The sequence below is a fragment of the Opisthocomus hoazin genome, chromosome 7, assembly GCF_030867145.1.
Source record: "Opisthocomus hoazin isolate bOpiHoa1 chromosome 7, bOpiHoa1.hap1, whole genome shotgun sequence".
In the NCBI taxonomy this organism is placed as follows: domain Eukaryota; kingdom Metazoa; phylum Chordata; class Aves; order Opisthocomiformes; family Opisthocomidae; genus Opisthocomus; species Opisthocomus hoazin.
Window position 1 is genome coordinate 64,819,222 of NC_134420.1, and position 20,866 is coordinate 64,840,087.

The window sequence follows — 20,866 nt, forward strand, 5'->3', positions numbered from 1 at the left end:
TGTGATTCTGTGAATAGCACGAATCAACCTATGGGCCACACCCCCTTCTCTAACCCCGACTCATTTCTCTAGTCCAAGGGAACACAGTTGAAGAAGTCATTGAGAGGCTGCTGTCTATCAAGAAACATCCAAACAAGCAAAAGCGAGCTGAAAACCGGCTGTCTGGCAGTGCAAATGGAGGTGTCCAGGCTGAGCTAGAGCCATGCACACGTGCAGCTCAGAGCACAGCGTGTTCATCAAACCCCTCCAAGGCATCAGCACCTCCCTCAGGGCCACCTGCCAACGAAAAGAAGATCTTGTCCTCCCAGCTCACAGCCTGCTGTGCTTCACCGGAGACATCTAACCCTCCACCCAACGCTGCTCCTGACCCAGCACCTCCACCCCCACCACCTTCACCCCCGCCCTCTGGCACTGCAGCCGTGACCCCCACATCCCCTGTGTTGAATGCACCTCCAGCCCCTCCCCTCCCTGTAATCCCACCTCCTCCCCCTCCGTTGCCCACCATGGGGGGCATCCCACCCCCTCCACCTCCATTGCCTGGATTGGGGGGCAGCCCTCCACCCCCACCTCCATTGCCTGGCATGGGGGGCATCCCTCCCCCTCCACCTCCATTGCCTGGCATGGGGGGCATCCCTCCCCCTCCACCTCCATTGCCTGGCATGGGGGGCATCCCACCCCCTCCACCTCCATTGCCTGGCATGGGGGACATCCCTCCACCTCCACCCCTCCTGCCTGGCATGGCGGGAGATCATATAGAAGCTGTGGTGGTCTCCCAGCTCAGCTGCCCTCTTGGCTTGGGCAGGCCTCCCCGCAAGACAGTGAAGACGCCAACGTTGAGAATGAAGAAGCTGAACTGGCAGAAGCTGCCCTCCAACGTGGTGAGAGGTGGGTGCTTCTGGAGTAAAGTCACTGCTACTTTAAGGGTAACCCAGAGGAAAAAACACTGTCTCTGAATTTATCAAATGTGGTTTACTCCATTTAGATACAGAACTTCCCTGATTTCCATTACATCTGACCTGCAGAGCTTAAATAAATAAAAGTGGCATGAAACTACTAATACAATATAATAACCATTCCAACCAAATCAGTAGTTTGGAATAGCTTGTTTATAACTAAAATACTTTGAAATTAAAAGAAGGGGGAAAGGATGGAAATATTTCCCTAATCCACCATGACATGCCTTAGGCTTGAGTTCTCAACAGGCCCTGATCTGGGTTCCCCAAACTTTCATTCTCCAATTTCTCTATACTTGCATCTGGGTATATTAAAGTAATGAATTAGAGTGCAGGTAAGGATCACATCACAGTTCTAGAAGGACATTGAAAGAATTGGAAAGCCATGAGAATCATTGACTTGTCTGTTGATTTTTGGGTTACATTTCCCTGTCCTAGTGGATTCAAAGAGAAGCATGAAATGTGAGAAGAAGCCGGGACAGGCAATGTCAGCTTTGTCCTAAACAAGCAAGGCATCCACTGCATGGAAGTTGCCATAGTTGAAGTCTAAATAAGTCATGTTTTCAGTCACAGGAATAGTTAGTTAATTGTTGAGATTGTTTCAGTAGAGACTTCTACAGGCATGTTTGGATGATGGGGTTTTTTTGAAAAAAATATGTTTAAGAAAGTGCAGTGGGAATTAGTTCAAGCAGTCCTATAGCCAACATTATGCAAGGAGGCTTCATTATAAAATGAAAAATGTAGGAAGGTCACAGTCAGAAAATGTCCAGGTTGTGGCCAATCCTTCAGCTAGCATGCAAGGAAGCAAAAATAACATCAACCATGGGACAGGGAAAGAAATGACTGAGACCCTGCTCACGCTGACCTGGTTTGCCTACCATGGAGGAGAATGCAGTTGCAGAGGGAGGGATGGGGCCGTATGGCCTCTGTGTGCCCAGTGCTGCATCCCCTTATCAGCACATCTTGGGGTAGAGCTTCAGTTACCCTTCAAGCCCTTTGAATCCTGCCTGTGGGAATTGCCCCTCTTAAACAATTAGCATTTGTTCAGGACTAACATATCTCTTCTTATTTCATGCATCTTCTGAGAAGTCTCCCTTCTAGCAACTCACATTGCCCCAAAAGCCAGGAGCTTTCAGCTGTCCCTGTAGCCAGTCTGAACACCTTCTCTTTTTTCAGAAAGTCACTCCATGTGGGCTTCAGTGAGCAGCAGCAGTGAGGAAACTATAGAGCCCAACTACACAAGCATAGAGCAGCTGTTTTGCTTTCCACAACCAACCCCCAAGGAGAAAACAGCCACACCGGTGAAGGCAGAACCGAAGGAGGTGAGGAGGTCCCTCTCATTCTTTCTCATAAAGATCACTGGAGACAGCTCATCTAATACGAGATATCTTCTTTTTCTTTAATGAAGATCACATTTTTGGACTCCAAGAAAAGTCTCAATTTGAACATATTTTTGAAGCAATTTAAATGGTAAGATACGGCCAATTTTCGTGACAGTTGACAAAACTTTGAGCAGGTTTTGCATAGCATCTGGAAGGTCCTCATGAAATCTATTTTAGCCAATGTGCTTTGGTGGTCTGTGTTACTGAAACATCTGAACATTTCCCAATTTGCCCTATACTGTCTTTAACATACTGGGTTTAGGCGTTTAATTGCATTTTTACCTACAACATCCCTGTATGTTGGAAAAGGTGTTACATGCCCATGTTACAGATAAAGTTGTGGCACAAACTCTTAGGGTGACTTAGGCTATGAGACACCTCTGGAGGTCGAACCCCTCCTCAAAACAGGGCCAATGGAGATGTTAAGAATTGTGGGTTTTTTTTTTTTGAAGTTAATCAAATGCCCAGAGAGAGTCATCTGAGTTACAGGGTTGATCTCTGGCCTTGAGTCATTTGACCAGGGCCAGAAACAAAATCTGGGGCATGGCAGGGATCCAGGTCCCAATTCTGAGTTAATCACGGGGACATATCTTTCCTTTTGGATTACTGTGGCTCTCACTAGGGAAAGCACAGAGCACTTGCACAGATCTGTGTCTCGATAGCATGTGACTGTGGAAGAGGGGTCTTTGGGTGACAGCTGACTCTGCTCCTTCTCCCTGCAGCTCCAATGAAGAGGTGGCTGCCATGCTCCAGAATGGGGACCGCACCAAGTTCGACGTTGAGGTTCTGAAGCAGTTGCTGAAGCTGCTGCCTGAAAAACATGAGGTCAGGAGGCAAAATGGTACCCTTAGTTCACAGAGCTGAACACATGGTGCAGTCATGCAGTCTTGATTCTTTATTTCTCATTAGATAGAAAACCTGAAGGCCTTCAAAGAAGAGAAATCAAAGCTTGCAAACGCAGATCAGTTTTATCTTCTCCTCCTTCAGATTCCCAGGTAAGGGTGTTGGTCAGGAACTCCAGCCCAATCTTTTTTCTGGGTTTACCTCTGGGAAGTTAAAGTTTTTTTATAGAACCCACGCAGACAGATATAGACGGATATAGCTGGTAGATTCCCCCTTCCATCTTACAGGCATCCCTTTCCCCATTACTCCTAGATGAAGGGCTGTTGCTGCTCCAGCACCTCCTTTCCCTCTGAAGCAGCAGAAGCTGGCCCAGACCCAGGGTCAGACCTGCCCAAGGAAGCCCCATAACCTACTGAAAGGCAGTGCCAAATGCAATGACAAGAAGGGGTAACCCATATCTCACACAGTGCTCAGTCTTCTCTTTGCTGATCACAGTGCATTGGCAGAAACTACATCCGCAGTGGTCCCCGAGGCAAGCAGCAGCTCCTCCCCTCCCTCCACAAGCCACAGGCACTGGTTTGATGTGGCTGTGGTTGACAGCCGTGTTGTGGGGTTGCCAGACTTACCAGCGATGTGGGAAGAGGGCGGCTGTGCTGGCCAAGGTCGCAGTGCCTTTAAGCTTTGAATCAATCTCTGTCCCTAGCTACCAGCTGTGCATTGAATGTATGCTGATCTGCGAAGAGACCGCTGTTGTGCTGGACATGATTCAGCCAAAAGCTGAAGCCATCCGGAGGGCCTGCGAAGGTAAATGACCTGACCTTATTTCTGAATCTTGTTTATGACATGAAGCTTTAAACCCCTCAAAGTTCCCGTGGAGCTCTGCAATGATACAGCCCAGACCCCCAGAAAACTCCCCTGTGGTCTGTTCACTGGTTTGCTGCAGAATACAGGATGCAGCTTTAGGTTGCTCTATGGATGGTGAAAGTCCTGAATAGGACTGGAGATCATTTTTCCTCACCCTCAGCCCTCTCTTTCTGTAGCAGATGTATTTCTCTGAAACACTTTCAACAGTGAAGCATTGGAAGCTCATTAGCCCTTTCAAAGAAGCTGAATTTCGACTGCAGAGCTGGCCTCATTACAGCTAATTCATCCAGCACTATTTGTCTCCTTAAGGCCTTCACACAGCAATTTTCTCTGCTGCCAGAAAAGCACACCCCAAACTTCCCCCAGAAAGTAGTGATGCTTTAGTTTTTCCCTGCCTACAAATGGAACAGAAGAAAAAGTTTGTTATTTTGGGCTATAGTTTGCTCATGCTCCAATTTTGTGAATTCATGGAGACATTATGCAATAGCTTTCGCCTTCCTGTGGCAGAAACCTCAGGTCTCACTCCACTGAGAGCAGGATGCTCTTGTGACGCTGCCAAGTGCTGCCTGTCCTATGGAGCCAGTTCCCCCAACTCCTGCCGGGGATTTCCCCAGCTGGCATTACAGATGCCTGCTGGGATAAATTGAAGCTTCCCCCAAAAAGTGTCTTACCAGCAGCCCAGTTGTCCTTTTGGAGCTGTTCCTGCCTCAAAGCTGAGTGCTTCAGAAAGCGCACCACTGCAGCACCCCGTCGTAAGAGCAAGGACAGGGACTGCACCCTTCATGGCCGGATAATCACCTCCACCATGCGAGACCAAGAACAGGGCGAGCGTGTCTGGTTTTAGAGGCTGGCAGATAGTCGCAGGGCGGTCAGAACTGGCTTCACTGCACAGCTGAACGGAGTCTGCAAGATTAAAATTGCAGCCCAGTTACCCTCGCCCACACCAGGGTAAATCTGGGTAATTCCAAGGAAGGCGGCAAGTTGACCGCTATTAGTGAGAAGAGTCCAACTCTAGGTTATTTTCCACTAGGAATGAGAGACGAGATGTAAAGAAAGAAAGAAGCATAAGTCAACAAAAGCTTGTATCCAGCCCAGTTCATGAATCTATTGTAGAATCAGTGTCTCTGTAGATCGTGCCATTGGGCTGAAAACCTGAAATATCAGATTTGGTTTGGTGGAATTCAGAACCCCACCTTCTGTGCAGTTTAGGAAATGTTCTGGTGTATCAGAGGCTTTTGTTTAAAAGTCCTTTATGTTTTTCAGATCTTCTGAACAGTCATCGTCTGCCGCTGTTTTGTCAGCTGATTCTCAAAGTTGGAAACTTCCTGAACTATGTAAGGACTTCTTTTGCCTTGTCCTTCCCCCATTACAGTACATGGATGATCTCCTTTAGGATTGTAATTTGGATGGACATAGGAGTTACGTCTACTTTCTTTCTGTCTTGTAGGGAAGTCACACAGGCGATGCTGATGGGTTTAAAATCAGCACTTTACTCAAACTAACAGAAACCAAAGCAAACCAAACCCGCATTACGCTGCTCCACCATATACTGGAGGTACCACTACCAAGTCCTGGGTGGTAGGGAAGGGGGAGGATTTTATCATGGATGAACCATCTTTCCCGCTCCACTTTTAGTTAATGCCACACACTCATATTTGTGTCTTCCCTGGCCAGCACAGAGTGTCACAAGTTGGGAGCGTTGAAGTCACTTAGGCTAGGGGACGCTGCTTGTGGGCATTACTCAGGGAGCTCTTTATTTGAATACTTTTTCTGCTTTCCTCCAGCATCTTCCCCCACAATGGCTGGAACTTCTTTTTTCGTATTTGTGCAATCTGCACATCATCAGCTGCAAACCACAGAGGCCACCAGAGCTATCCTGGCTGGTCTGTACCCAGTCAGCCCTTCTGCGTATCCATGGCCTCTCCCTTTTCCACCAGACTATGCTCGAGCTTTTCATGCTCCTCTCCAAGCCCCCATGGCTTTCTTATTCCCTGCAATGCTGGGGTTTTTTTCTCCATGCTCAGATCTGCCACCTTCATTCATCAAGGTCCCTCCATTCCAGTCATGCATGTTCAAACCCCACTTTAGCTGGCAGTAGCTTCAGCAACCACAGCCCTGAAAGTAAATTATGCAAATAAGATTCATGCCATTTTGATACTCTTCTGGGACTGTGGGAAGTGTCAGACTGCATCAAACCACAGTCCTGCCTCCTCCCATGGCCAGGAATAGGTGTCTTGCAAGAGGGTAGAAGGAGAGCTCAGCGGCAGGTCAGCTTTACTTTGAACTATGAGTATTTCTCAACGTTCAGCCTCTTGTAGGTTTTTATAGCCTGGGAGCAATGCCTGTCCTCCCAGAACGTGCCATCCTGTTTTGAATGAGGCTCGGCTCTGCGAGGCAAAGCAAATTGCAGAAAGGCAGCAGCAGCAGGACATGGCATAGTAGTCCTTCCCAGGCACTTCTGCCCATGTCTCTTCCTTGCAGCTTCCTCTCAGCTCCCGCTACACAGAAAATAACACTTCTTTCTCTCTTCCACTTTAGGAAGTAGAAAACAGCCACATGGACCTACTGGAACTGCCAAAGGATCTTGAATATGTTTCAAAAGCAGCAGGGTAAAATTGTGTGTCACTTCCTTCAAATTAAAAACAAAAATAAATCCCATACACATCAACAATGTACCAGAAATTAGGAGACATGCAGCTGGTATAGCACATAAACAAGATGGCATCATATTCCGTTTTAACCGAAAGATTGGGTTGATGAATGTTGAAACCCCTTTAACAGAGAATAGTTCTACTACAGCTGGCAACACTTAGGGCTGAAATTTGCAGAGCATTCAGTTAATGCCGCCTCCCAGGCCCTTCCAAAATCTACACTGCCTGTGTGGTAGCAGGAGCTTCTGAAGGCCAGCTACTCAGAGGCATTTCTGAAGAGCCTTTAGCCAGGGAAAGTGAGCTAATGCTGAGCTCTGAGGGTGGAGAACAGCCCTTTGAATGGGTGGACTTTTCGGGGGGCATTTATCTATTCAGTACACAAAGCTGTAGGTAGACCTGGCCGCTTTGTCATAAGCACTGTGGGGGAAGGCTGTTTTTCATGAGCTCGGACTGTATAGAGAATTCAGAGCTCAGGTTTTAGTTCAGTGAAGTGGTGGGAGGCAGAGGGACAGCGAAACCACCAGCTCAGACTCAGACTTGTCCTGTCTTTGGTCAGCACAGGATGCTGGAGTGTCACCTAATGGGGGGGTTCTGTGTGATTTCAGAATTAATCTTGACATTATACGGATGGAGTCCAGCACCAATTTAAAGAAGTTGCTGGAGCTTCAGCAAAAAGTCTTATCATCAAACGATGGTGTGAAACAACAGTATGAGAAACCTATCCAGGTCAGTAACAGAGCTCCCTCATATCTCCCCCATTACACACACAGAGACAGTGCGCAGTACATACACAGCTGAGGAGGCTCATGAGAGGGTGTAAAATCATAGAATCATAGAATGGTTTGGGTTGGAAAGGACCTTAAATATCATCTAGTTCCAACCCCCTGCCATGGTCAGGGACACTGCCCATGAAAAATATTGCCACAAGACACGCTCTCAGATCTGGAAATAGGCTGTGATGCCACACAACCCATGAGTGATTAATTGCCACTTCCATCCCAAACCTAGATATCTTGGTGAGGCCTTTTCTTGAGGCCCCTGCCCCAACTGCTCTCTCCACTCTGTTGTGTGACTACTCACTTGTGAGATGTAGATGTTCACCCTCTGTGTGGATCACCAGAGTAAAGCCTTTCTCTTGGGATTAAGCTTTGCACTGAGCTTTCCATGTCTTGCTCAAGCCACCCCTGTAAACTGGCACAGCAGAGTCACCAGGAGCAAAGATCATCTGCAAATCTTAGTTTCTTCCCACCTTATAAGCTCTGCTGCAGTTAAAAGTCAGGGCCCAGGGTCCTGCTCCAAGCTCTTATGTTGATATCCTTTTTTATTTAAGTGCACTTCACTCATCGTCGTCTGGATGGTGTTTTATTGTGTATATCAAATGCGTTTCAGGATAGCATTGATGCCTCCAGAAAGCTGGAAGAAGAATTTGAAACCATTGAAAGGAAGAGAGAAGAGCTTGCAAATTATCTCTGTGAAGATCCAAGCAAGTTGTCCTTAGAGGACATATTTAGCACCATGAAGACCTTCAGAGATCTCTTCATCCGGGCCCTGAAGGTTGGTGTCTGCATTACATGATGCTGAGCATCCCTAGCACTGGTGTATGCCCCTGCTCTGACAGAGAGGGGTGGGATGGGCACCCAAATCTGGTGGGGGAAGGTGCTGGTTATGGCCTCCTCCTTTCAGCACATGGCATGAGGTCAACTGGGAAGCGATGGCTGATCCCTGTTCCACTCATGCAGTAGTGGTGCTCCTGGCCTGGCCCACACCCTGGTGATTTATGATTTTCGTGCAGCTTTAGCTGCTGGGTCACAAAGATGCTTTGGAATGAATTGTGTAAGTTTTAGAGGAAGGGGCGTATAAAACTTAACGCTTTGCTCCGACAGGCTCAGGACGGGGATGTACAGTGAAAAAGCCACCAGTTTGGAGGAAATTGTGGCTTCACTGCCTTCCACTTTTGCCTCAGCTAGAGAGCAGGCAGGTCTGCACGCTGGTAGGTGGCTGTGTTGGGCAGATCACCACGGCCACCTCCTGCTGGGATTGGCAGAGTTCTGGCTAAGCCAGTGGTCTCCCTGTCACCCTCTTGGCATGACAGACCTGACTCCCCATGCCCGTTTTAGTTCTTGCACAGGATAAGGCCAGAATTGATCTTCCTGCTTCGCAACCATCTGCAGATCATCTTCATCGGCTTTTCTAGCAGACATTTAGCCAACCTTCTCATGCCCCTGTTACCTCACCACAGGAAAACAAGGACAGAAAGGAGCAAGCTGCCAAAGCAGAGAAGAGGAGGAAACAGCTGGAAGAGGAAGAGGCGAAGAGGCAGAAGGGCGAAAATGGAAAAGTCAGTGAGTATCTGAAAGGGCTTCAAAAAAGAGAGATGGAGCTGACAGGAGCTCTTTGCTGGTCCTTTAATGGACCAGTGACGGTAATTTATTCTGTGGGTTTCCAGGTGCCGGCTGACTAAAGGCTGTTAGGTGTCTTATAGCCATAGCTATGAATTGACTTTTCACATTTGACTCTGGGCAGAGAAGTTAATTTTAGGTTTGCTGACTGAACAGCAGAGAAAAAAAAAATCAAATTGAAACATTCCAGTTAACTTTTTCAGTTTCTAAACATAACTTTTGAATCCCAAATCTAACAAGAAACGTTTGACTTCTCCCTCCCCACAAAATCCCCATCTACACTTGAATAGTTTGTCTTTTGTCTGACATCCCAAAAATCTTGCAGATAATTTAAATCTGCCTTTCTCGGGATGAAAACGAAAGGCACAACTGAAAAGTACAATTGGAAGAAGCTGAGAGAAAAGAAGAATCAAGATTATTTTCCCTCCATCCCTGCCCCCTCCCCCCAAAACGGCCCCCACCTACACGGATAGCAAGCAGGAGGTGTTTCAAGGTCATGGTACAACCAGGCACAAGTCCAGGCAGAGCTGGTGCCAATGGTGCCAGCCTGTAGAGCCCAGACGTTGAGGTAAACCCTTTGACTTCATGCAGGACATCCTGCTGTGGGGCCACAGAGCACGGGCTGCTCCCAGCCCTGACATCGGTGCCTTGCTTTTGCCCGGTGGTTGCTTGTACCAGGGCAGAGGTACGAGCCCCAAGCAACAGCATCACTGCAAAGTGTCCTTCTGCCCCACCTCGTGGGCAGATTTAACACCCGTCTCTCTCTCTATCCCAGTTAAGAAGGGGGTGGTGAAGCAGGAGGAGGTGTGCGTCATCGATGCACTGCTGGCTGACATAAGGAAAGGGTTCACGCTGAGAAAGACAAAGAACAGACATGAGTTGGATGCAATTCCTAAAACCTTGCCTGCAGAGAGCCCGGAGGAGACCCAGTCTGGTAAGGACACAGACCCAGCTGTAACTGCAGCTATTCATGCCCATCTGCCTCTGAGCCTGAGCCAAGCACAGAAGCAAGAAGCCTTCGTGTTTGCATTTGGGGCATTTTATTTCAGGAGCCTTTGCAGCCAGTAGCGTGAAGAGGAACAGAAAAGCCTGAGCTTTTGCCATCCAGATCTGCCCCAAAATTAGGAGCAGTTTGGAGCAGCATGGCCTTGCACCCATGCTGATAAAGCCCCTGAGAGGCACAGCCCGTGGGTCAGCCATCGTACCGTGCTGATGGAGCACTGGTGTCCTCCCCTCTCTGTGCTATCAAGTCTCAGTAGCACAGCTTGTCACTGCCTTGGAGACTGCTGTGCCCTGTCTTAGTCTACATTTGGAACTCTAAAGAAGCCCTTAAAAATGATTAGAAAACCCTATTTGCAGAAGGACCCAAGTCCTTTAGGTGCTTTTTAGGAGGTGCTCATGGGTTTAGCTTTTCTTTGGTCTGTTGACCTTGGTGTCAGCGCACGTTAGATAAGTCCAAGGACATTGGCCTACCATAGAGCCTGGCTTGTGCACTGTGGCTCTCCTAAACCTGTGTTGCAAAGGCAGGATTAGGCTGGCTGAGGAGCAGTTCTGAAGTCCTCGTGCAGCCAAGCCAGCAGTCCCAGCTGGTTCAGAACCTCACAGGGTGGTTCCCTCTTCCTGCGGTCGGCTTCCAGGCACCCCTGTGAGTCCAGGGGCTTCCATGGAAATCAGGCAGTTGGCATCAAAGACACAGAAACAACTGCTGAAAACAGAGCAGGGGCTTTGTGGAGCTGGAGCCTTGGGAGTCCAGCTGGAGTGACCACATGGGGTGTAAGGAGGGGAGGTATAGGGAGGGTGAGATGGTGCTGCCTGCATAGCTGCTTGAGGGTCTGTGCACCTTCCACAGGCAACTGCTGGCCTGTAACATCTCCCAGTGTCAGAAACACCTTGGTTGATGACAGGTGCAACTCTGCAGCTGTTGCTGATTTCATGTTTTTTGTTTAAAGGAAAGAGCATGAAGGATCCACAAGCAGCAGGAAAGCAGATTGATGATAAGACCAAGCAAAACAACAATGGTCATCCCTCAGAAAGCACCTCTTCTTCAACCACTGCCCTGATGGAGATGGGTGGAGATGTTACAAATGCCCCAGCTTCAAACCAGGTGTTATTTAAAACCAATGCTGGAGGAAATTTGCCACCAGAGTCCCAGACGGAAAGCCCCTTGGTAAGCTTGGTGGAAGCTGATGGGGCCAGTGACCCCATGCTGGGCGCCGGGGTGGAGCAGGCAGATATCTGGACAAGCCTCCAGCCGAGCACAACAAGCGGCTCCATTGCTTTCTCTGCTGCTAACATAGGCACAGGGATAAGATTTGCAAGCCTCAGTTCGGGCACTGCTCTGAGAGACCAACTCAATGGATCCATCTCAGAAGGCCAGGACAAGGAATGCCCAGCTGATGGCTCGGAGAGCTACAGCCTGGCACAGGAACCAGAAACCCGGCCGAGCGAGACCAGAGTCGACCCCAGCAGTGCTCAGGCCGCTCCCTGTGATGAGGCTCATCGGGCGGAGTCAAAAGAGATGGCAAAGGAAAATGAAGACCCTGGTACAGACTCGCTGTTGGACACCTCTCAAGAGAAGTCGTTCTCTGAGGAGCCAGCCACCGACTCCTCTTGTTCGGCAGCGCTCCCGCCGGGGCAAGCCCACATGGACAGGGAAAAGCAGAGACCATCTGGGAAACGGAGGAAGAAGAAGAGGCACAGCAAAAGCTACTCAGGTAGCCTATTTCATATGTAGCCCTCGGGAACTGAGTTAAACTGGGGAGGCTTCCTTATATGTTTGTATATGTCTGTTGCCCTCCACTTTGAGGTCCGATGCCCCCTGCCCCTAGAGCCACGCTGTTATTTTTTTAAACCTGAAGGAGGCTGAAAAAAAAAACAACAAGCATTGTTCATTGTCTTGACATTTTTAAGTAGTTTATAAAGGGGTAATGATGAATCAATAATTAAAAAGCCCATTACACTTAGGCAGTAAAGATGGCAATAAGCACATCTGTCAAGTGTGCTAAAGACAGCTACAAGGCACGGTTATGTGCAAACAAGAGCTCCATTACGCTCCAGAGCAGTGATTAAGAGCAGTTAATACTGGGTACTTAATCAGCAATCACCCCCTCTCCACTGCTTATAAACACATAAAACCAGCAACAATAGTGCTGCCGTAGGGTTGTTTGGTTTCTCCTCTCCTAAGCCGAGCTGCAAGAGCACTTTGCCTGCAGTGACTTGACAGCCTGCCCCAGGGGTACTTCGGGGGCTCCCGAACATCAGGCCCTCCAGCCGTCCCTGCAGAGTGAGGGAAGAAAGTCAGCAAATAAAAAAGAGCATCTTGCTGATGCTTCTGCGAAGGGTCGTATTTGTCCGGCCAAATCGGTCCCTCGCACTGGGGTGTGCCAGGAGAGAGCTCAGCGGCCGGAGGCAGGGAGCCACCCAGGTCTCCGCCTCATGGTGAGCATCCACAGCTGGTGCCAGACCTGAGAAGTGTGTGCAAGTCCCTCAGGATCTACCGAGCTGAAGCCACCCTTGGGTGGATACTTAAATCCCAAATTAGAGGTGACTCACAGGGAAGACACATAGGTCTGTCAGCCTTTGGAAAGGTGCAATATACTGTCCAAAGCCTGTTCCCTGCAAGATTCTGGGGTCAAGCAAATGAAATGAAATGACAGGAAAGTGGTGGAAGTCTCTTTTTATAAATGTTTAATGTTTTCCCCTCCAAGGAAGGTGGAGGAGAAAGGAAAGGAGGGTTTGAATACCCACTGCTGAGAAAGACGGCACAGGGTGAGCATCTGCCACAGAGGCCCTTACCCTTATGATACTGGCATGCCCTGGGGCCACAGTTATTTATGTTTTTAAACATGCCACCTTCCCCTAGGGAAAAAGCAAGCTGCAAACCAGAAGTGGTTTCCCAGAGCAGAGGTTCCCAAACTTGCTTCCTGGGAAGCCGCAGGAGGAGCTGCAGCAACGGGAGCACCCCACTCTCCCAGCCGTGGCGATGCTTTCCCAACATCTGAAATTAGTATTTCTGGCTTAAGGAATTTACACCACACCACCACCCCCCCAAATGATCCCCCCTGGGCATCCAGGGGTGGCATCTTAGGAACCTCTCTCCTCCTACACAATGTTTACATCGTAAAAAGTTCCCTGTTGTTACATTTGCCTTGCCATGATCCGATATATTTAGTGTCTCTCTTTTGTTTAAAAGCAGAGGTTGAGGCTGATACTGGAGATAATAAAACAAAAAAAGGTTGTGTGGTACAATGAGGTATGTAAACTCGCAAAGGTGTTTTTATGTGAACTAACCACAGCACTGGGACTTTACAGACCTAATCAGTATTCAGCATATCAGCTAAGCTTTTCGTCTTTGTGTCTAATCACAAATACATGTAAAATAAATTTGTTACTCTGATTTTTACTCTCCAGGGCGTTGATCTTGCATTGAGTGGAGTCAGTGCTGATCTCCCCTCGACGCAGGATCACAACCCACATGTCTGTCATTTGTGTCAGCAGCCAAACTGCCTTTCCCTGCGGATAATTAAAAGTCACTGTTCTAACCAAGTGAATCCAGCTTCATCTGATAAACAGAGTCTTTGCTTTGATCCCATTATTTTCTCAAAAACTGTAAAAATGCAATTTCAGTACCTACCTCCTGCAAAGAACAATATTTGGTTTACTGGTGGGTAGCCACTTCTTATAGCACCGTTAGATGTCTGGACAAGGGAATAAAACATTGCACCCGGGGAGAAGTACTAGTTGGAGCAAAATACCAGCTCCAAGTCAAAGCCAAATTCAATCCCAGAGCTGACACAGCGTAGTCTGTTGGAGCAGACAGACCGTGTGTACATCTTCTGCGCATTCATGCAGCTTTCTGGGATGGGGGCGGGGGGATATAATTTGGCTTTTGTCCTCCCAAAACATAATGCAGGTAAACCCAGTTTCTGGTGAAATTGTGTACCAGGTTCCCTGCATCTTTCACTGATGCTGGCAATGTACATTTGGCCCTCAAAAGAAAGCTTAAGGAGTTTCAGGATGAGACTTTGATTTGCAAAACTTTGCCTGTTTTTACAGCAAGTGGAAAGAAAAGCATGAAAAAGAACCAACCAAAACACCCACTGTACTGAAATTGCATAGTTACGCATTGTCCTTTCCGTGCTGATGAGCATCTCTCATGAACTGAATCAATAATGTCAAATCTCTCTCTGTCTCGTTTCCCGAAAGGAATGTATTTATCCTCCAGCATCCCCCTTGCCTGGGGCTGGGAGCCCGGCTGGGAGCTCAGCTCCTGTGCAGCCCGGCAGCCCAGGCCCCTGGCGTGGTGGAACAGAGGAATCTCTGAGGGATTGCTCCGTGAGGTTGCTTTTGTTCCAGCACCTGAAGTGTCACTGCTAGCAAGAGAGAGTGAGAGATAAATTGGGTAATTACAGTCCTGGCTGCTCCTGTGCCCCTCTTGGCCCTTTCCATGCTGCACCGCAGGACTACAAGTGGAAAAGGGAAGTAGCTCTGTTGGTTTAAAAATCATAAGGAAGATTTACAGCAAGAGCAGAAAAAGTAGCAGCAGGGCACAGGTAAGAATGACAGGACCAGTGGTCGTGCTGCAGAGGGAAGGCAGCTGAAACCAGGAGTTAAGTGTAACTCAGATTATGTGTGTTTTAAGCACAGGTATTCCAGCAGGCAGGCTTAAAAAAAAGTTGTATTTGAAAAAATTAGAGACACAGACTGCTTTGAATTCTTATTAGAAGATGTAGGAAAGCAACACAGAGGAACACATGGAAGAACGATACCTTTCTGAAGTCGGGCAGGAGTCTCGGTGCCTGGCACAGCCGCATCGCCCCGGCAGCACCCGGCTGTGCTTCAGTGCTGGGAGGGCAGAGATGAGCTGCACCTTGAAACCCACCGTTCTCTTTTTCCTCTGCTCCCATCTTTATGTCACTTGGCAAGGTTAGCGGAAACAAAACCCCATTTGCTTCTCTTAGTTTCCAGCCACCATGCTTCCTCACCTGAAGGCAGCTCAAGGCTGTCCCTCTTGATGCGACAGCCTCAGCAAGCCTCGAGTGCTCCCCATCAAACAGGTGGGAGAGCCCCGTGAAAGAAGTTAAATATTTTTTCCCAGGATGTTCCACCTGATTATTCTTTTCTTTGTTCAGAGAGATCACCTTTTATTTTTTGGCCCAAGTGCACATGAGCTTCTGTAACAGCAGCACAGTGAGGGCAGGATCTGGTCTTCCAGGAACAGCCTGTGACTCTGAAATAATATTTCAGAGCAGTAAAAGGGCTGCTGTGATCAGCTGCTCAGCTCTTGCCTCACCTTGACGGTAACTTGTTATGCAACCGTTTCTGTATTCATGTCAATATTCTTTAGAAGTCAGCTTTTGCACCCAAAGATTGGTATCCCACAGAAATGGTTTAGCTGGTTTTCCTGTGGAATCGAGGCACTGATGGTCACGCTGTGTTCGTGTGCGCCCTGGTGACGTCTGAACTCATTTCCAGCCCAATCTGAAAGGGGCTTGGAGAAGGACCATTTAACAAAAGCTGACAGTCAGACAGCGGAGGGACTGTACAAACGCCTGGACTCAGGGGAGGTGCTTGTCTGAGTTCCCTTGTCTTAGACCCTACAGAATCACCGCAGACAAACGTTCACGTCTGTTTGCCTCTCTCTTTTTCCTCTCCTCCCATCTTTACGCCACTTGGAAAAGTTAGGGGAAACAAAAGCCTTGAAAGCACAAGTCCATAAGCAAGCAGGCTTTGGCAATTTCCCTGCTCACAAATCTACTTGATTTATTCCCTAGAAAATAAAAGAACAAACCAAACCTGGAGCATAGGTCAGTGCTTGAAGACTGCAGCCTGGAGAGGAGGGAAGGAAGGGGAAGGGGGGGTGCACGTCATCAGCCTCCCCCTGGCAGCAGGGCTTGACACTCAAGGTTTCCCTTTTTTTTTTTTAATTGTTTTCCTTTAATTCTAGAGAAGCAGTTGCTTCACCTCCACTTCTGCAGACTCCGTGTTGTCTGTGGGCACTTTTCTAATGGACCATGAGAATGTAACCGAGCTAACGCTTGTCTTCCTCTATGGTGTTTGCCTTCATATCTGTCATTAGAAATGGTATTTGCTTTGGTTATGGAGTGGGACAGACTCTTAAAAATGACAGCGTGCTGCCCCACCCCTGAGAGTCCTGGTAAATCCTGTAGATTTAGTAAGTTCAGCAGTTTAATACCTAGAAGCATATTCCAGTATTCTGCTTGGCAAACACAAGACTCACGTTGTTGGACTGAACTAACATCCAGCTTAAAAGCAAAGCTGCCCAAACTCTTGAACATCAGGATCAGTTCTGGCAACATGAGTTTTTTATGAAGTACATAAAGATTTAGCTCTATCTGTTTTTAGGTTATCTGAAACTGTTTTCCCTAGTAGCACCCCAACCATTAGATACACACAGGTGCAAAACCACACCGCTTTTGTTTTGTAGCTGCAAATAGTTTGCATTTCCCCCTCCTCCTGCAGGTGCCACAGCAAGGCAGAAGAAATAATGGAGACCCAGCGAGCTGCTCGCGCGTCCCCGGAGTGCTGCCAGCTCCTCGGAAGCCAGGTTCTGCATCGCTGCAACGCCGCCGTGGTCACCTCAGCCCCGCCGGGACACATCGCTTCTGCTCGCGCAGCCTTTCGCTCCCTTCCCCAAGACCCAAGGAGCCTCTCCGGAGACTTTGGCACCCTCGGCCTGTGCCTTATGCCAGGGGCCCGTGGGGACCGGAGCCGGTTCTGGTCTTTTAACCTGCTCTTAGGCCAAACTCCTTTTGAAACGACAGCTAAGCGTGGCCCAAGAAAGGACTGCACCATTTAGCCCTCAGAGAAATTTTAAAAATAGCAGTGCCTCAACTAAATTAAGGGTATAAATTAAGCAGCGGCTGTACCATCAGAGGCGGAAGCATGTTACTCCCTCTTCTCATTGCCCGCTGATGATTTTTATCGGACCAAGTCCAAGACCCAGATCAGACAAATGTATTTTTACTCTCAATCATTTAAAGGAAAGGAAATCAGTTACAGGAAAAAAAAAAGCAAAAAGTATGTATCTTAGTAAACATATGGCCATACAAACAGTGTCTGGTTCCTACATGGCGCTTATGTGCAAGTAATTTGAAGCTCATCAGTAGTTTTGCGGTAGTCTTCTCACATGCACAGATGTGTCCATCAACTTCTGGAGAGTCAGGGCCCAAGTTCCTGTTATTAAAGTGCCAGAAAGAGGTTTTCCAGTGTGCTCTGTTGGACACATTTTCAGCTCATCCTTTATTAAATCTCTGGGTCTGGATGCCATAGTCAGCTGCTTGCACTCCAAAGTCTTGCTGTTCAAGGTGCAGAAGGCGTAGGTTCGTGTTACTTTTGCTTTAAAACTGGGAATGTGCAGTATTGTGTTTTAAAAATTCAGATCTTTATTTCTCAAGTTTTGTAGTAACATTGTATCATAGTTTTGTACATAGCTGTCCATTTAAAATGATCTATGTTTGTTGAATCTGTGGTGTGGTACTGCGCTGAAACATGAATCAAGTAGAAGACCTGAGTACATTTAAGAACTATGCCTTTATATGGTCACTCACTGCGGCTAGACTAACGTGCAGGCTGAAGCTTATTTTGCTTTGCTTAATAGGACTTGTAAGGTCCTTGTAACACTGAAAACTTTGCTGGACTAAGTTAGAAGTTAAACCGAGAATTAAATCACTGGTTTATTTCAACCAAAGCATTGCTGTGAGCATATTGAGAATCCATTAACAAAAGCAAAGATCAGCTGAGAGCAGACACATGGGCAGCTTCAGTTCGGGAGACCCCACAGAGCGGCACAGCCCGTTGCGGCTGAAATCCCATTCGCAGCTGGCAGAAGCAGGCAGAGCCCCACCGCTCCCCGCAGAACCACGTAACCTGCCCCAGGTTTCGCATGCAGGGCTGTCTCTATCACATTTACAGGTTTCCCCTTTTTTTCTTTCTTCTTTTCCAGTCTCAGAGCACATCACCCAAGCACCAGTCCTTTTTAATTCAGCTTCTCTGCTCTCAGATGAGAGCCCACACTACAAAAATTTGAGTATCAAACATGTTTTCCCGGTGGCCTTGCAACCTCGTTGTCTCCAGCAAGAGCCTGCAGCCCAGGCTCGCAGTGAGCAGCCAGCCTCCTTCTCCCCAGCCTGCTGTTTTATCGGCAGGAGCAGCATCATTCTGAGATTCTGGACTTTCCCTGGAACAGCCAGGCTTTCTGGGTGTTCCCCAGGGAGCAGTGCCTGCTGATGGCCCGCAGGCTGCTCTCTTCAGGTGCTGCGGCAGGTGTCCACTTCTCTGTCTGGGTCTGTCAGCTACCCCCATTTCCACCTAGAGACAGCAGCTCTTTTCACACAGCCACAGTTCTTACTGCTCTGCATTCTTACCCTGGCCTTCAAAGAGAGGGTGTTTGGCGTTATCTTTCCACTGCCCTCAAGAGTTTACGGGAAAATGGGTTATTCTGAGCCACTGCCTGTTCTTTGTTCCATAGTCATCTGTGAAAACTCTATTAAATTATCTATACAATCACATCCCAATAAGCAGCCTGAAGCACAGCATTTATAATTTATTACTCCAGAGCAGCTCTGCTTCCATTACAGTGATTATTTAACAAGAACAGGGGGACAGAATCAGAGCATGCAAAGAAAGATTTTCAACTGGGATGTGCGGTTTTGCTCCATTTGTGACGTTGAAATAAAGCTCATGATCCTGAAGACTTTTCAGTGGTTGCAAGACCAAATTAATTGCTGGTAAAAATGTTACTTCAACAGGTCTGTGGTCATTTAAGCCAACAGTGACTTTAGACCTCAAAAAATAATTCTTGTTGTTTATTACAGCAGCTGCACATGGAATCCAGTATCTAAACCAGGCTCTGAACACCAGAAGTTTCTAGCTGCCAAATAACTCCATATTCCTTAGTTAAGCATTGGCTATATGATAAAATGAAGCTATGGAAGAAATCAGCAGAAGTCTTTTCCAAGTATTTCACATCAGAATTCAGATATGTTTAATGGGATGGATTTTCAGGGTTTGTCTTGGGTTTTTTTGTTTTTGTTTTTAATTTCAATACTGAAAATATTTCAAAGTTTAGAATAAAATAAATACTTGACAAGTTTCCTTTCTCTTGTGGGGATGGGGGAGGGCCTAAGATTCATGAGAATTTGTCCATCAAAGTCGTATATTTTCCACATAGTTTATGAAGCACCTAAGCATATCATTGCTCTATGTGCTTAGTAATAATTATCTCTCAAAGAAACAGAGATGTATAAATGAAGCTGTATCTACTACATGAGCCCCACCACAGCATTGCACTATACTTAGAGCATGGCTGAAATCTCTGTGTCCAAAGTAATGCCAACACCTTTTGGTTTGAGTGTACCATCTGGTCCTCTCCTGCATTCAGTAGAGCAGAGGGGGCTGAGAAATACCTTCTGTTCTGGTTAGAAAGAGAGAGGATAAATTGAAATAAAAGAAAAATGCATGAGCACATTTCAGCAAAATTAACCAGTTTTCATTCTGTCTAAGCATAAAGCCTGGATCTACAGCTTCATATTTCTGGTTTGCTGTACAGGGTGGTCAACTGAGTACAACATACAAGCTTACAAGTACTAAAAGTCATCACTGTACCAATCCTAGCTTGCTCTATCTATATACATGGTAACAGTCACAGCCGTGAAATACAGGTGAACGTGTTAGTCATGGGATTACTTTCACCTAATGCATCTGAAAGCAAATACAGTCATAAACTAACTAACTCCATCACGAACGATGTTTTGTTTGGTCACCTCACAATCAAGGTGTAGGCAGCATATGAAAAACAGCTTTGCTGGGTCTAGAAGCTTGACTACAGAGGGTTAAAAATGGGGCAGTGATAGTGAAGGGACCTCGCTGGGTGTTTGCAATTACTACACAGTGACAATCTTGCAGAATAACCACATTGTTTGCAGGATTTTCAATGGCAATGCAGGTCCATAGTAAAGAAAAAGGTTTCCTACTCCTTAGCATAGAGCAGGTACCAGCCCTTAAATACCAGTAGAGAATTTGATCACTGCGAGTTAATCAGCATATTCAGCGCTGTAAGTGTAACTCAGTCCTTCATCCGCACTGTGCTTGCACTTAATTCACATTAGGGACTCTCTAACACTCTCTTTGCTGCGGCATGAACAACTCTTGCAAGAACTGTGTGTGACAATTCATACAGAGCCAGGTGTTGGTAGGAATTAGCAGGCGCTCTGCTCTTCCCTAACAGAGACTTTGGGCAGACTCAGCTCACATTACTCAAAGTCAGAAGACAAGAATCACTCTGTGACAGTCAGCTTCTATCAAATCAGTTTAGATACACTCCCAGACTGTCAAAGAATGTTTTTTCTAGGATGAGCAGTCTTTGCTGATGACACCTACATTACGGTTGCGGTTGGTTTGCCCTGCTCTGGGCATGCAGAACCTGATGTGTTTGTTTAGTGCTTATGCAGCTTCAAACAACATAATCTGCAGTGAGTTTAGTCATGAACTGGTGACAATAAATGACCAAATCCATCAGTCAGAATAGATGGAGAAAGAGCTACCGCAAAGAGATAAGGTTTGCCCAAAGAAGAAGAGGCAGCACAGGCAAAAAGGGTAACAGATCTGTATTGTCCGCTGCTGTGATGCTTCAAAACCCACAGCTCGATTTTGTAATCTAAATGAAACCCCCAACAGCACACAGCTTCCAGGGGTGATCCTTTGAGGCCAAGAGACTTTTTCTATACACTTTGCTGTGGTTTTTTGTTCATGTT

General features: G+C 47.2%; 1 protein-coding gene across 15 annotated transcripts in view; it reads left to right on the plus strand.

Annotated features, from left to right (window-relative positions):
- Nucleotides 1-18,807, plus strand: part of INF2 (inverted formin 2) — a 43,414-nt gene extending 24,607 nt beyond the window's left edge. For 14 of the 15 annotated variants that reach the window (XM_075426712.1, XM_075426703.1, XM_075426709.1 and 11 more), the window contains 16 exons: nt 73-885; nt 2,130-2,275; nt 2,362-2,423; nt 3,058-3,160; nt 3,245-3,330; nt 3,882-3,982; nt 5,306-5,376; nt 5,490-5,597; nt 6,581-6,651; nt 7,299-7,419; nt 8,083-8,247; nt 8,933-9,035; nt 9,868-10,026; nt 11,042-11,806; nt 13,288-13,344; nt 16,575-18,807. In XM_075426712.1, coding sequence (XP_075282827.1) covers nt 73-885; nt 2,130-2,275; nt 2,362-2,423; nt 3,058-3,160; nt 3,245-3,330; nt 3,882-3,982; nt 5,306-5,376; nt 5,490-5,597; nt 6,581-6,651; nt 7,299-7,419; nt 8,083-8,247; nt 8,933-9,035; nt 9,868-10,026; nt 11,042-11,806; nt 13,288-13,343 — 2,930 coding nt within the window. In that variant the 3' untranslated portion in view covers nt 13,344; nt 16,575-18,807. The remainder of the gene's footprint in view (nt 1-72; nt 886-2,129; nt 2,276-2,361; nt 2,424-3,057; nt 3,161-3,244; nt 3,331-3,881; nt 3,983-5,305; nt 5,377-5,489; nt 5,598-6,580; nt 6,652-7,298; nt 7,420-8,082; nt 8,248-8,932; nt 9,036-9,867; nt 10,027-11,041; nt 11,807-13,287; nt 13,345-16,574) is intronic. The other variant, XM_075426715.1, reaches the window with a different exon arrangement.
- Nucleotides 18,808-20,866: the final 2,059 nt, after the last annotated feature.